This window comes from Somniosus microcephalus, unplaced genomic scaffold, assembly GCF_052327205.1.
Source record: "Somniosus microcephalus isolate GS21.2 unplaced genomic scaffold, FLI_Smic_1.0 unresolved_chr1, whole genome shotgun sequence".
NCBI classification, from domain to species: domain Eukaryota; kingdom Metazoa; phylum Chordata; class Chondrichthyes; order Squaliformes; family Somniosidae; genus Somniosus; species Somniosus microcephalus.
The window spans coordinates 144,071,224-144,086,934 of NW_028225179.1; the positions used below are offsets into that span (position 1 = coordinate 144,071,224).

Genomic DNA, 15,711 nt, shown 5'->3' on the forward strand with positions numbered 1-15,711 from the left:
TATTCAAATAACAATTAACACTTTAACATGCACATTAAACAAAAATAGTCCATTTATAGATTCAGTCTTTGGGGCGGCTTCCTGATCCTTTCTGGATAGCGCCTTTCCTGAGGTTCTTGTTCTTGGTGCGGAGGTGATTCTGGCCCCTTTTTGTCGGTTAGTTCATCAGTTTCCACTGCTACTGGTTCTGAGGTAGATGCTACCGGTATGTCGGGTTCATCCCCAGGAACTCGAGACATGGGGTTGACTCGTTCATGTGACGCTAAGATCTGATCGACGTGGCATCTCACAATGTTCTCCCCGACATCCACTGTGTACATTAATGGCCCCTGCCTTGTGCATATCGTTCCGGGTTGCCATTTCTCTGTTCGGTAGTCACGGGCCAAGACTGGTTGTCCTACATTGAAGCTCCTTGTCGGCTTCTCATTAATGTGCTGGAATTGTTTATCCTCAACATTTCTTCGCACATTTGGTCTGAGCAAATCCAGACGAGATCTCAACCTTCGGTTAAAGAACATCATGGCCGGGGTCTGGTTGGTAACTGCATGTGTCGCATTTCTGTAGGCTAACAGGAAATTGTCCACCTTATGCTGTAGTGGAATTTCATCATCGCACATGGCCTTTATCGCCTTTTTAAAGGTTTGTACGAACCTCTCAGCGAATCCATTTGTGGCTGGATGATACGGGGCGGATGTGTAATGCCTTACCCCATTCTTTCTCATAAATTTCCGAAACTCTTCGGACACAAACTGTGGTCCATTATCAGAGCAAATCTGCTCTGGCAAGCCGTTCCTGGCAAATATGGTCCGTAGGACTGCAATCGTTTTCTCTGTAGTGGTTGAGGACATTTTGATCACCTCAGGCCATTTCGAGTGAGCATCCACTGCTATTAAGAACATTGAGTCCATGAATGGACCAGCAAAATCAATATGCACCCTTATTTTTCCTTTGGGGTAGACTTTTTGCCCCGTGTACGTCTTCAAGACAATCTCTGTAGCTTTCAAGGGTATGTGTGAAAATAGCCGCTTGTAGTCCCTTTGGTTTATGACTGTTAGGGCTGATCCTGTGTCCAATTCCATTTTCACTTGGACTCCGTCTATCTTGAGTGTGACCCAGATAGTCTGGTGATCCTCCATTTTGGTTACCTTATGTAGTTTCAGACAGCCCAACTCCTTGCTTCCGGAGCCTGTATCACTTTTCTGTTCGTCTGAACTACTGTCCATCACCTTATGTACCTTTTTGTACTCCTCCTGTGGAGATTTCTTGCTGTTGGTTTTCTTCCCTGACCTGCAGACTCTTGCTATGTGTCCTGCTTTTCCACACTGTCTGCACACTTGGTCCTTGAACCAACAATCCTTCTGGTCATGTGTTGTTCTGCCGCAGCGATAACACTTCCCTGCTCCATATGACATTTCATTGGTGCCATATTCTTGCGGTCTCCGTTGTATCTCTGCAGCGCCCCTTGCGGCTGCTTCATGTGATACTGCCATGCTGAAAGCCTTGTCCAGCGTAAGATCCTTTTCTGATAGAAGCCGTTTCTGGGTTCCTTCACTTTGAAGCCCACACACAAACTTGTCCCTTAACGTATCTGCTAGTCCCACTCCAAACTGGCAGTGTTTCGATAGCTTGTGCAGTTCCGTTAAGTACTCAGCATTACTTTCGTCTTTATGCTGGTTCCGTTTGTGGAACTTAAATCTTTCTGCTATCAGCAGCGGTGTGGGGTTTAAGTGGTCCTGTAGGATTTCTACTATGCTTCCGAAATTCTTATCCACGGGCTTCTCTGGGGTTATTAGGTTTCGCAGTAAGCCATAAGTTTTTGCACCCATGGAATTTAACAAAACCAGTGCTTTCCTAGCATCTGGCACTTCATTCGCCCTGCAGTACACCTCAATGCGTTCCACATATGTCGCCCAATCTTCGATTTCATTGTCGAACGCAGAGATACTGCCACTCTTCGGCATCCCTGGGTGTGATTTAACTGTCAAAAATGGCGTCTCCCGCGCTCTCCCTTCTTCTCCGCTGGCACAAAATGGCGTCTCCCGCGCTTTCCTTTCTTCCCGTGCTCGCCCTTCTTCTCCGCTGCGGCTCCTAAAAATGGCGTCTCCCACGCTCTCCCTTCTTCTCCGCGGCTCAATGGCGTCTCCCGCGCTCTCCCTTCTTCTCCCCGCGGACGCTGTTCAGCCCTTGAGCCCTGGCTGTGCTCTGCGCCGTCTCCTGTGCGCCTTTCCCGTTTCCGCCGCTCGGTCCTGAACCCGGCTGCTGCTTTACCCTCTCTCTCTCTCTGTTTTTGTTTTTCCTCGACGCCGCTCGGTTTTCAACTCCCGGCTGCGCCCTGTGCGCTTCACCCTCTCTCTTACCCGTCGACGCTGCTCGGCTTTTTCTCTGCCGTCGGTCGGCTCCAGCCGCCGCTGTCCGGGAAGAGTCTGCACTGTACCTGTTGTCAGTCTGTTGCTGGATCGTCGTGGCTGGGGAACCAAGCCCGGCTCTCAACAGCCTCCCCTGCGGTGTTCACTCTCTGCCGGATGACTGGGCGGTTGCTCGTGGTCGACGCCCGTGCTTCTGACCTCGACTTTCTTCCACTGCCCTCCCGGAGCGAATCCTTGAAGGGAAATGCAGAGTTGCAGGTAGATTCGAATTGACACTCGTCGCCACTGTTAGATCCGTGATTCTGAGAGTATGATATTTTCAAATAACTACACGGATGCTGTAACTTAACAATCAACAGGTGTTTACTGGAGTAGGGTAGTCTCAAGACTGGGGGTACAGAGGCATGCTCAAGGCTTATATACAAGTGTGGTCACTGCCGGTACTACAGTATACAGGAGCTGTAAAAGTAGTTCTCTCTTAAAGGTACATACACTACAAGGCCAGCCTCAGTCAATGGTCAGCCGCAAGTTAGGCGTCAGCTGTGGTTCAGTGGGTAGTTCTCTCACCTCTGAGTCAGATAGGTCATGTGTTCAAGTCCTACACCAGGGACTTGAGCCCATAATCCAGGCTGACACTCCCAGTGCAGTACTGAGGGAGCGCTGCACTGTCAGAGGTGCCGTCTTTCGGATGAGACGTTAAACCGAGGCCTCGTCTGCTCTCTCAGGTGGATGTAAAAGATCCCCAGATTCGAAGAAGAGCAGGGGAGTTCTCCTCGGTATCCTGCCCAACATTTATCTCTCCACCAACATCACTAAAACAGATTATGTGGTCATTTATCTCCTTGCTGTTTGTGGGAACTTGCTGTGCGCAAATTGGCTGCCGTGTTTCCTATATTACCAAAGTGTCCACACTTCAAAAGTACTTAATTGTCTGTAAAGTGCTTTGGGACGTCCTGAGGTCATGAAAGGTGCCATATAAATGCAAGTCTTTCTTGTACATTTTTGTCATTAATTCTGAAAGTACTAGCAGATCTCCCAAGGTGTTGATCGTGATGAGCCAGTGAAATAAAAGACTTGCATTTATATGGCACCTTTCACGACCTCAGGACATCCCAAAGCGCTTTGCAGTTAATGAAGTACTTTTCAAGTGTAGTCACTGTTGTAATGTAGGAAAAGCAAGATGTGGCAGGATGTGCTGCTGATAGCGACTGGTCACAGCGTTACGGATATGCTAAAGCATGACATCTGAACCTTGGTGAGACCACACCTTGAGTATTGTGTGCAGTTTTGGTTGCCTTATCTGGCGAAGGATGTTCTTGCCATGGAAGGAGTTCAGCGAAGATTCATCAGGCTGATACCTGGGATGGAAGGAATGACGTATGAGGAGAGATTGGGTCGATTGGGCTTATACTCACTGGAGTTTAGAAGAATGAGAGGGGATCTCATTGAAACTTATAAAATTCTAACAGGACTAGACAGACTTGATGCAGGAAGGATGTTCCTGATGGTCGGGGAGTCCAGAACCAGGGGTCACAGTCTAAGGATAAGGGGTAAGCCATTTAGGACAGAGATGAGGAGGAATTTCTTCACCCAGAGAGTGGTGAACCTGTGGAATTCTCTACCACAGAAGGCAGTAGAGGCCAATTCATTAAATATATTCAAGATGGAGTTAGATATATTTCTTAAGGCTATAGGGATCAAGGGGTATGGGGAGAAAGCAGGGACCAGGTACTGAATTTGGATGATCAGCCATGATCTCATTAAATGGCGGAGCTGGCTCGAGGGGCCGAATGGCCTACTCCTGCTCCTATCTTCTATGTTTCCAGGACAGGAAGTGAGTGTGACGCTTACAGGAAGTGCAGTGCTGTATGGAAAACATTTTAAATGGAGAGATAAAGGAGGTAAAATTCTACTTTGGTGACTGGGGCAAAACAGATGGTAGCGGATCGGCCGTGCGTTATACACCCCGCCCCGATTGTCCCTCCGATGTCTACATTCGCCCAGCTGAAGTCGAATTTCACCCCAAAAGAATGGTTCCTGAGTACTTTTTTGAAACAGTGCTGTGACTTTTCCGCAAAAAGTCCAGATGGTGAACTTAGGGTCCCTGCTGGTAAATGCACTACGCAGTTAGTGTGGAACTAAGTCATTCTCACCAGGGTGAAGCGGCCCCAGTAGGATGCATAGACAGCCGCCGTCTTGCTCTGAATTCAGAAAGTCTAAAGAGAACTTGCATTTATATTTAGCGCCTTACATTGACCTTAGGATGTATGTCCCAATGGGCTTTACAGCCAATGAAGTACTTTTTGAGGTGGTCGCTGTTGTAATGGAGGCGACGTGGCAGCCAAAATCCACAAACAGCAATGAGATAAATGACCAGATCATCAGTGTTAGTGACATTTGGTTGAGGGATAAATATTGGCCAGGACATCGGGGATAACTCCCCTGCTCCTCTTTGAAATAGTGCCTTGGGATCATTTACATCCAGCTGAGAGGGCAGACGGGGCCTCGGTTTAACATCTCGTCCAAAACACGGCACCTCTGACAGTGCAGCACTGCACTGGGAGTGTCAGCCTAACATTTTGTGCTCAAGTCTTTGGAGTGGGGACTTGAACCCACAACCTTTGGACTATCTAGAGGCAACTGTGCTACCCACTGAGCCACAGCTGACACTTCAGTATTTAGCTTCCCTCCCATCCCACACAAATACAAGCCAGGGGTGCAGTCTTTCACATGGTTGGCTCATACTGTGCTTCTACAGCCAGAATGGAAGCCTGCATTGGAATAGGTAATGGATTAAAAAAAACATTCTTCCTGTTAACAATACAAAGGAAGAAAGCAGCAAATAGGGAAACCCCACCCCCCCAGCCTCTCATTAACATCTAAATGAGGCCCAGCCATTGCAATCTACCAGCACCATTGTCCTGTGCCTGGGACCGGCAGGGATGGGTCGAGGGTTTAGAGGTGCTTTTACTTTTGACACGCCGGCAGTTGGCATCGCAGGAGAGCGATGTCGGAGGTCACTCTGCTAAAACTGGTGCCTTTATTCCAACCTTCAAACTGCGGGGGCACAGAAAGAAAGACTTACATTTATACAGCACTTTTCACAACTTCAGGATGTCGAAGAGCGCAATGAAGTGTCATATATTAGTACACTGGTGGGGGGCAATGTTCCCTGTCTATTTTTTGGCGCGGGGTCCATTCAAGTGTTCGCGCAGGCGCGGTTTCTTCCACTGAAAAGCCGGTGAGCGGCCTGCGCGGGACCGACGGCACAGCTTAGCGGGAACGTTGTTGGTGCCGTTGTATTATATGTTAGTACACATGCAGGGATAAACTTGAGCTCATCCAAAACTCAGATGCCCGTCTCCTAACTCACACCAAGTCCCGTTCAACCACACCCCTGTGCTCACTGCCCCGTCTCCTAACTCACACCAAGTCCCGTTCAACCACCACCCCTGTGCTCGCTGCCCCGTCTCCTAACTCACACCAAGTCCCGTTCAACCACCACCCCTGTGCTCGCTGCCCCGTCTCCTAACTCACACCAAGTCCCGTTCAACCACCACCCCTGTGCTCGCTGCCCCGTCTCCTAACTCACACCAAGTCCCGTTCAACCACCACCCCCTGTGCTCACTGCCCCGTCTCCTAACTCACACCAAGTCCCGTTCAACCACCACCCCCTGTGCTCACTGCCCCGTCTCCTAACTCACACCAAGTCCCGTTCAACCACCACCCCTGTGCTCACTGCCCCGTCTCCTAACTCACACCAAGTCCCGTTCAACCACCACCCCCTGTGCTCACTGCCCCGTCTCCTAACTCACACCAAGTCCCGTTCAACCACCACCCCCTGTGCTCACTGCCCCGTCTCCTAACTCACACCAAGTCCCGTTCAACCACCACCCCCTGTGCTCACTGCCCCGTGTCCTAACTCACACCAAGTCCCGTTCAAACACCACCCCCTGTGCTCACTGCCCCGTCTCCTAACTCACACCAAGTCCCGTTCAACCACCACCCCTGTGCTCGCTGCCCCATCTCCTAACTCACACCAAGTCCCGTTCAACCACCACCCCCTGTGCTCACTGCCCCGTCTCCTAACTCACACCAAGTCCCGTTCAACCACCACCCCTGTGCTCACTGCCCTGTCTCCTAACTCACACCAAGTCCCGTTCAACCACCACCCCCTGTGCTCACTGCCCCGTCTCCTAACTCACACCAAGTCCCGTTCAACCACCACCCCCTGTGCTCACTGCCCCGTCTCCTAACTCACACCAAGTCCCGTTCAACCACCACCCCTGTGCTCGCTGCCCCGTCTCCTAACTCACACCAAGTCCCGTTCAACCACCACCCCCTGTGCTCGCTGCCCCGTCTCCTAACTCACACCAAGTCCCGTTCAACCACCACCCCCTGTGCTCGCTGCCCCGTCTCCTAACTCACACCAAGTCCCGTTCAACCACCACCCCTGTGCTCGCTGCCCCGTCTCCTAACTCACACCAAGTCCCGTTCAACCACCACCCCCTGTGCTCGCTGCCCCATCTCCTAACTCACACCAAGTCCCGTTCAACCACCACCCCTGTGCTCGCTGACTTATATTGACTCCCGGTCCAGCAACGCCTCAATTTTAAAATGCTCCTCCTCATGTTCAAATCCCTCCATGGCCTCGCCCCTCCCTATCTCTGTAACCTCCTCCAGCCCCATAACCCTCCAAGATCTCTGCGTCCTCCAATTCTGGTCTCTTGAGCCCTGATTTTAACCGCTCCACCATTGGTGGCCGTGCCTTCAGTTGCCTAGACACAAAGTTCTGGAATTCCCTCCCTAAACCTCTCCGCCTCTCTTTCCTCCTTAACACCTACCTCTTTGACCAAGCTTTTGGCCACTCGGTGTCAAATGTTTTTTGATAATCACTCCTGTGAAGCACCTTGGGACATTTTACTACATTAAAGACGCTATATAAATGCAATTTGTTGTTGGGATGTATTATATGTTAGTACACAGGAGGGGGGAGTGTTAGTCTAGATTATGTGCTTAAGTCTCATGGGACTTGAACCCATGACCTCCTGACTCTGAGGCAAGAGAGATACCACTGAGCCACGGAGATATGGAAACAGTAAGTTTTTTCACATCTAACATGGTCAGACCTCAGACGCGGTAACACAGGATGGACAATATGGAAAGAACGAGGCCCCTGTCTCAGCTCATGTCTCCCTCCTTTCTTCCTCAGCCCATTGACGGGAAGATAGCCAAGAAGCTCCAGAGACACCACTACCAGCACCAGAAGAAAGTTATACAGGCCATGGAGGAGTGAGTACTCCCACCTTTTCATGTATTTTTCACTTTAAATAAGAACGTTGGGTTTTTTTTTTCCCACTCAGGCTCCTTCCCACATGACCTGTGGGTTAGAGCGTGCAGACCGGACCTCCTCGCAGGCCTCTGCTCCGAACGTGCCACTGGGAGGTGCATCTTTGATGTTCCTCCCTGCAATGTGTTCGTCTCAGCTCAGCGCCTTTCCACAGCACTGGGCCTGAGATAGGGAACTCAGCGAAAGGGATTTCAACTCCAGGTGTTCAAGGTCCAGTGTGTTCCAACACTATGGTGCCTTCGAAAAATTGCTCACGCCATTGAATAGTTCCTGAGCTAGGAGTCCACGGCCACTGCCTAGGGCCTAAAAAAGAAAGAAAGACTTACATTTATATAGCGCCTTTCATCACCACTGGACGTCTCAAAGCGCTTTACAGCCAATTAAGTACTATTTGGAGTGTAGTTACTGTTGTAATGTGGGAAACGTGGCAGCCAATTTGCGCACAGCAAGCTCCCACAGACAGCAATGTGATAATGACCAGATAATCTGTTTTTGTTATGTTGATTGAGGGATAAATATTGGCCCAGGACTCTGGGGATAACTCCCCTGCTCTTCTTCGAAATAGCGGCTGTGGGATCTTTTACGTCCACCGGAGAGGGCAGACGGGGCCTCGGTTTAACGTCTCATCCGAAAGACGGCACCTCCGACAGTGCAGCACTCCCTAAGCTCTGGAATTCCCTCCCTAAACCTCTCTGCCTCTCTCTCCTCCTTTAAGACGCTCCTTAAAACCTACCTCTTTGACCAAGCTTTTGGGTCACCTGCCGTAATTTCTCTTGACGTGGCTCGGTTTCCAGTTTTGTTTGATAATCGCTCCTGCAAACGCCTTGGGGACGTTTTACTACGTTAAAGGCGCTATATAAATACAAGTTGTTGTTGTTGTTTGTGTCCAGATACTCACACCCCACCCCGTGGAGGTGGCTGGGGATCTTTGCTATGTCCCAGGCGATATATAACGTGCAAACTGGTGCTGCAGACTTTCCACTGAGGGTGGTCAGACCCCGCTCAGGAGCAGGAACGCTGGCTGGCTTTCCGTTCCCCTCAATCAGAAGGTCTGAGGCCAGTCATAGTGTCCCTGCTCCCACTCCAGTTGAAAACAGCTGACTCCTTAATGACTGGGGACCAGACCTGCCCAGTGATACTGTTTCCTTAGGGCAAAGACTAGGGTCGCCAACTCTGATTGGACGCGTCCCTGGAGCTTTCATCACATGACCTCCCGCCGCCAATGCCCCGTCAAGCAGCCATTTTTCCCACCCCATCTCTGATTTTTCTAAACTAATAAAACAAGTGTTCAAAGAAAATGGGGTTGAAGCCCCTATAGTCGCTCGCATGAGATTAATGTCCTGGGCCAATATTTATCCCTTAACCAACATCTCTAAAAAAGATTATCAGGTCATTATCACATTGCTGATTGTTGGAGCTTGCTGTGTGCAGATTGGCTGCCACGTTTCATAAGAACATTCGAAATAAGAGCAGGAGTCGGCCATTTGGCCCTTCGAGCCTGCTCCGCCATTCAGTAGATCATGGCTGATCTTCTACCGCATCTCCACTTTCCTGCACTATCCCCGTATCCCTTGATTCCCTTAATATTCAAAAGCCTATCGATCTCTGTCTTGAATATACTCAACAACTGAGTCTCCATGGCCCTCTGGGGTAGAGAATTCCAAAGATTCACCACCCTCTAAGTGAAGAAATTTCTCCTCATCTCAGTCCTGAATGGCCGACCCCTTATTCTGAGACTGTGACCCCTGGTTCTAGACTACCCAGCCAGGGGAAACATCCTCCCTGCATCTATCTTGTCAAGCCCTGTAAGAATTTTGTATGTTTCAATGAGATCACCTCTCATTCTTCTAAACTCTAGAGAATACAGGCCTAGTCTACTCAATCTGTCCTCATAGGACAATCCCCCCATCCCAAGAATTAGTCTATATTACTGTGTGGAGTTTGCACATTCTCCCCGTGTTTGCGTGGGTTTCCGCCGGGTGCTCCGGTTTCCTCCCACAGTCCAAAGATGTGCGGGTTAGGTTGATTGGCTATGATAAATTGACCCTTAGTGTTAGGGGGATTAAATACGTGGGGTTACGGGGATAGGGTGGGATATGTGTTGGTGTAGGGGTTACGGGGATCGGGTGGGATATGTGTTGGTGCAGGCTCGATGGGCTGAAATGGCCTCTATCTGCACTGTGGGGTTTCTGTGATTCTGTGATTCTGTGATTACAACAACGACTACACTTCAAAAAGTGCTTCATTGGCTGTAAAGTGCTCTGGGGCGCCCTGAGGTGGTGAAAGGCGCTATATAAATGCAAGTTCTTTCTTTCTTCATTCCTGGAGACTCCAGGACCATTCTAGAGGGTCAGCAACCCCAGCAAAGGCAACGAATCCTTTGTTTTTCTGGCTTCACACGAGCCGAAGATGTCAGGGAATTCCAGCACAGGCTGCTTCCCCGCAGTCTGCTGGCAAATCCCGGTCGGAGACGCTGACTTGCCTCACTCGCTGACTGGGACTGCTGTCTTTTCTCGACCCCAGGGGTAATTCCGAGCCCCGGATGAAGCAGATGCCCACAGACTCCGAGACAGAGAATGAAAACGGGGAATACACCGTCTACGAGTGCCCTGGTCTGGCCCCGGTAAGTCATTTCCGGCATGAAATATTCTTTCTTTCTCATCCTCTATTTTATTCCATGCAAGCATAGAACTCCACAGTATTTACAGCACAGAAACAGGCCATTCGGACCAACAGGTCCATTGCCGGTGTTTATGCTCCACACCAGCCTCCTCCCACCCATCTTCATCTCACCCTATCAGCACATCCTACTATTACTTTCTCTCTCATGTGCTTATCCAGTTTCCCCTAAAATGCATCTATACTAGTCGCCTCAGCTACTCCCTATGATATGAGTTCCACATTCTCACCGCTCTCTGAGCAAAGACGTTTTTTCCTGAACTATAAACAGAAAATGCTGGAGACACTCAGCAGGCCAGGCAACATCTGTGAAGAGAGAAACAGAGTTAACGTTTCAGGTTGATGATCTTTTGTCAGAACTGGCAAAAAGCAGGAAAAAAGTTTTTCCTGAATTCCCTTTTGGATTTATTAGTGACTATCTTATATGATGGCCCCTAGTTTTGGACTCCTTCACAAGTGGAACCATCTTCTCTATGTCAAACCCTTCCTAATGTTAAAGACCTCTATCAGGTCACCTCTCAATTTTCCCTTTTCTAGAGAAAAGAGCCCCAGCCTGTTCAGTCTTTGCTGAAAGGTACAACCTCTCAGTTCTGGTATCATCCTTATGAATCTTTTTTGCTCCTCATGCATCTTGTGTGCCTCTGTATCCTTTTTGTAATATGGAGACCAAAACTGTTCACAGTACTGTACTCCAAGTGTGGTCTAACCAAGGTTTGTGACAAGTTTAATACAACTCCCTGCTTTTCAATTCTATTCCTCTAGAAATAAACCCTCGTGCTTGGTTTACATTTTTTACAGCTTTGTTAACTTGTGTTGTTACTTTGAATGATTTGTGAATCTGTACCCCTTGATCCTGTTGCTCCGCTTCCCCATTTAGACTCTTGTATTACAAGATGTTGTGGCTTCCTTATTGCTCGTACCAAAATGCACACTTATCGATATTTAAATTCATTTGCCAGTTACACACCCATTCTGCAAGTTTATCAACGTCTTTATTTCTGCCATGGATTTTCCTTTACTCGTCCTCTATTTTATTCCATGCATGGGGTGTGGGCGTCGCTGGCAAGGCCAGCATTTATTGCTCATCCCTAATTGTCCTTGAGAAGGTGGTGGTGAGCCGCCTTCTTTGTACAACTGAATGGCTTGCTTGGTCATTTCAGAGGGCAGTTAAGAGCCTGGAGTCACATATAGGCCAGACCAGGTAAGGGCAGCAGATTTCTTTCCCTAAAGGACATTAGTGAACCAGATGGGTTTTTACAACAATCTGGTAGTTTCATTACTGATACTAGCTTTTTATTCCAGATTTATTTAATTAACTGAATTTAAACAAGAGCAGAAATAACAACAGAAAATGCTGGAAAAACTCAGCAGGCCGGGCAACATCCGTGGAGAGAAAATAGAGTCAACGTTTCGGGGCAAACCCTTTGTCGAGACTGGAAAGGCACAGGAAATGAAATAGATAAGAGGCCAGGCTGGGAGAGAACAAAAGAGAAATGAAGAGACATTAAGAGGTATTCAAAACGAGACGAGATGGTGATAGGACTATCACCATCTCGTCTCGTTTTGAACTATCACCATCTCGTCTCGTTTTGAATCTCCACTAGTCCTATCACCATCTCGTTTCGTTTTGAATACCTCTTAATGTCTCTTCATTTCTCTTTTGTTCTCTCCCAGCCTGGCCTCTTAATCTATTTCATTTCCTGTGCCTTTCCAGTCTTGACAAAGGGTTTGCCCCGAAACGTTGACTCTATTTTCTCTCCACGGATGTTGCCCGGCCTGCTGAGTTTTTCCAGCATTTTCTGTTGTTATTTCAGATTTCCAGCATCCGCAGTATTTTGCTATTAAACAAGAGCAGGCCAGAGGCTGGGAATTCTGCGGCGAGTGTCTCACCTCCTGACTCCCTAAAGCCTTTCCACCATCTACAAGGCACAAGTCAGGAGTGTGATGGAATACTCTCCACTTGCCTGGATGAGTGCAGCTCCAACAACACTCAAGAAGCTCGACACCATCCAGGACAAAGCAGCCCGCTTGATTGGCACCCCATCCACCCCCTTCAACATTCACTCCCTCCACCACTGGCGTACTGTGGCTGCAGTGTGTACCATCTACAAGATGCACTGCAGCAACTCGCCAAGGCTTCTTCAGCAGCACCTCCCAAATCCGTGACCTCTTCCACCTAGAAGGACAAGGACAGCAGGCGCATGGGAACACCACCACCTCCAAGTTCTCCTCCAAGTCACACACCATCCTGACTTGGAAGTATATCGCCGATCCTTCATCGTCGCTGGGTCAAAATCCTGGAACTCCCTACCTAACAGCACTGTGGGAGCACCTTCACCACACGGACTGCAGCGGTTCAAGAAGGTGACTCACCACCACCACCACCTTCTCAAGGGCAATTAGGGATGGGCAATAAATGCTGGCATTGCCAGCGATGCCCACATCCCATAAACAAATAAACCCCCAGCTGTTGTGGTGAGATTTGAGCGCATGTTTCATATGAATCATTAGTCCATGCTTTTGGATTACTAGTCCAGTAACATAACCATTGTGCTACCGTTCCCCTCTCTCTCTCCACTCTTACTAACACATTTATTAACCTATTGAAGCAGTTCCACAGATGTACCACTGAGCTAAATACACCACCTGACAAAGTAATGAGCCATACGGACCAGGCTGGATCCTCAGTCTCTGCTTAGTTACATGGAATTTACAGCACAGAAACAGGCCATTCGGCCCAACTGGTCCATGCTCCACCCGAGCCTCCTGCCCACCCTACTTCACCTGACCTTGATCTCAGCTGGGGTGACCACATTGGGGAGACAATTTACCCAGGGTTTCCCACTCCCGATCACTAGCCAGTTACGCCCCCGCCAACCCGATGGAAAACTCACATTTGCAGGACAGGATTGGGCTGGGCTGTGATCCGCCTCCCTACCACTCTCTCCTTCTTTACAACGCTCCTTAAAACCTACCTCTTTGACCAAGCTTTTGGTCGTTTGTCCAGAATATCTCCTCATGTGGCTCGGTGTCAAATTTTGTTTTATAACGGTCCTGTGAATCGCCTTGGGGACGTTTTACTACGTTAAAGGCGCTACATAAATACAAGTTGTTGTTATTTGTGTTCTGTTTACCTCACTGACTGGTTGTAACCTTCTGTTTCTAATCCAGACAGGAGAGATGGAAGTTCACAACCCGCTGTTCGATAGCACGATCCTCCGAGGCGGCTCACCCGACAAGTAGGACTAGGACCGCGCCCCGCCAAGCCCACCCTGAGCACATGAAGAGGGAGTCAGTCGACGGCAGAGCTCTTTCTCTGCTTTCTTCTTTGGACCGCGGTCAAGTGATGCAATGCCGCTATTGAGGGGTGAATCTCCTCGGGGATCCTCCCGCTCCCCTGCCGGTCGACGGAAAACCCCGTTCACGTGTGTTAAGTTACCGCAGTGGAGCGGGCAGGGCCCTCAGGAAATTCACCCTCGCGGTTAATTCGAATTCTTAGAGCTCCCCCAGTGGCTGAAGTAGGTAATTGCACTGTCAGGTGCCGCACTGAGCCACGTGGATCTGGGATGCTCCCAGGTTCAATCCCTAGTTTGCGCTGAGTGAAACCGATCGCGACTCGGTGAACAGTGGTGGTGATCAGGATGCTGGAATCGACCACAGTGTCCCTGCCTTTGGGAGGAGGAAGCCATCCCGGGTTCCTGCTCCTAATCACCATCCAGGAACACTTGTTGGTAAGTGTGAATGTGTGGACCTCAGATGAGGAAGGACTAGGCATGGCTGAGATGCCACCCATCTACCACCTAAGCTCACCTGTGAAGATTTATCTCTTGGTGAATGTACTAGAGGGTCTCCAGTAGCCCATCAAGAATTAGAAGCCGTCATGAGAGGCAGACTCTTATAATGAAATATCTTTCAAAAAAAATAAACCAGGGAAAGAAATTCCAAATCAAACCAAATCTTTAAACAACCAATGGTCACTCTGACCGTCTGTCCAAGACTACTCCAATGTTCACTCCAACCATGGCTCCATTCTCCAATCCAACTTCAGTAGCTCCTCCAACAGCTCGGGTGGCCAACTCTGGTTGGATGTATCCCTGGAGGTTTCATCACGTGACCTTTCACCTCCAACCGGCTCGCCCAATCAAACAGCTGTTGCCCCGATCCGCCCCGCCACCACCCACCGCCACCTCATCTCCAATAGTTTTACAACCGATAAGTAAAAATGTTCAAAGAATTTTATTTTACAAACGTTCTTTTAAAGCCCCCCCCCCCCATCATTTTTCTGCTGGGTGTTGCTGCGGGAGACTCCAGGATAATCCTGGAGGGTTGGCGACCCTTCCCGACCGCAGCAGAGAGGGACGGACGTTAAGGGATGGGCATGCGTTAACAATAAAACTCAGATTATCTTTCCGACGTTGCAGTGATTGTCTTCAGTGCCCTTGGGTTGCCTGCATGGCCACCTGCTTGTTTCGGAGGCCAGCTGTATTGACATCTGGCGTTGGACCTTCTCTGATGTCGGGCAGCGATCGGCTCACTCCAGCAACGGCAAAAAACAGGTTAAAAAAAACCACATGCACCTAATTATGTGAAGAGACTGGAGAAGCTGGGGTTGTTCTCCTAAGAGCAGAGACGGTTAAGGGGAGATTTAATAGAGGTGTTCAGAGTTATGAGGGGTTTTGGTAGAGCTGATTAGGGAAAAACTGTTTCCACTCTAACAAAGAGCCGGCATCGACAAGATGGGCCGAATGGCCTCCTTCTGTGCTGTATCATTCTATAATTCTATTAAAAAGAAGAAAGGCACATTTCTACAGCACCTTTCACAACCTCAGGATGTCCCAAAGCGCTTTACAGCCAATGAAGTACAGGGCCTTGGTGAGACCACACCTTGAGTATTGTGTGCAGTTTTGGTCGCCTTATCTGAGGAAGGATGTTCTTGCCATGGAGGGAGTGCAGCGAAGATTCACCAGACTGATACCTGGGATGGCAGGAATGACGTATGAGGAGAGATTGGGTCGATTAGGCTTATATTCGTTAGAGTTTAGAAGAATGAGAGGGGATCTCATTGAAACTTATAAAATTCTAACAGGCCTGGACAGACTAGATGCAGGAAGGATGTTCCCGATGGCGGGGGAGTCCAGAACCAGGGGTCACAGTCTAAGGATAAGGGGTAAGCCATTTAGGACAGAGATGAGGAGGAATTTCTTCACCCAGAGAGTGGTGAACCTGTGGAATTCTCTACCAAAGAAGGCAGTAGAGGCCAATTCATTAAATATATTCAAGAAGGAGTTAGATATATTTCTTAAGGCTAAAGGGATC

At 49.1% G+C, this 15,711-nt stretch overlaps 1 protein-coding gene across 1 annotated transcript in view; it reads left to right on the forward strand.

Moving 5' to 3' along the window:
• The window catches only part of LOC147096174 (neural proliferation differentiation and control protein 1-like), a 63,049-nt gene extending 48,244 nt beyond the window's left edge, over positions 1-14,805 (forward strand). Inside the window, exons 7-9 of the mRNA XM_085973789.1 lie at positions 7,579-7,658; positions 10,240-10,339; positions 13,567-14,805. Of these exons, the coding sequence (XP_085829915.1) occupies positions 7,579-7,658; positions 10,240-10,339; positions 13,567-13,638 (252 nt within the window). The 3' untranslated portion in view covers positions 13,639-14,805. The remainder of the gene's footprint in view (positions 1-7,578; positions 7,659-10,239; positions 10,340-13,566) is intronic.
• The last annotated feature ends 906 nt before the right edge of the window (positions 14,806-15,711 follow it).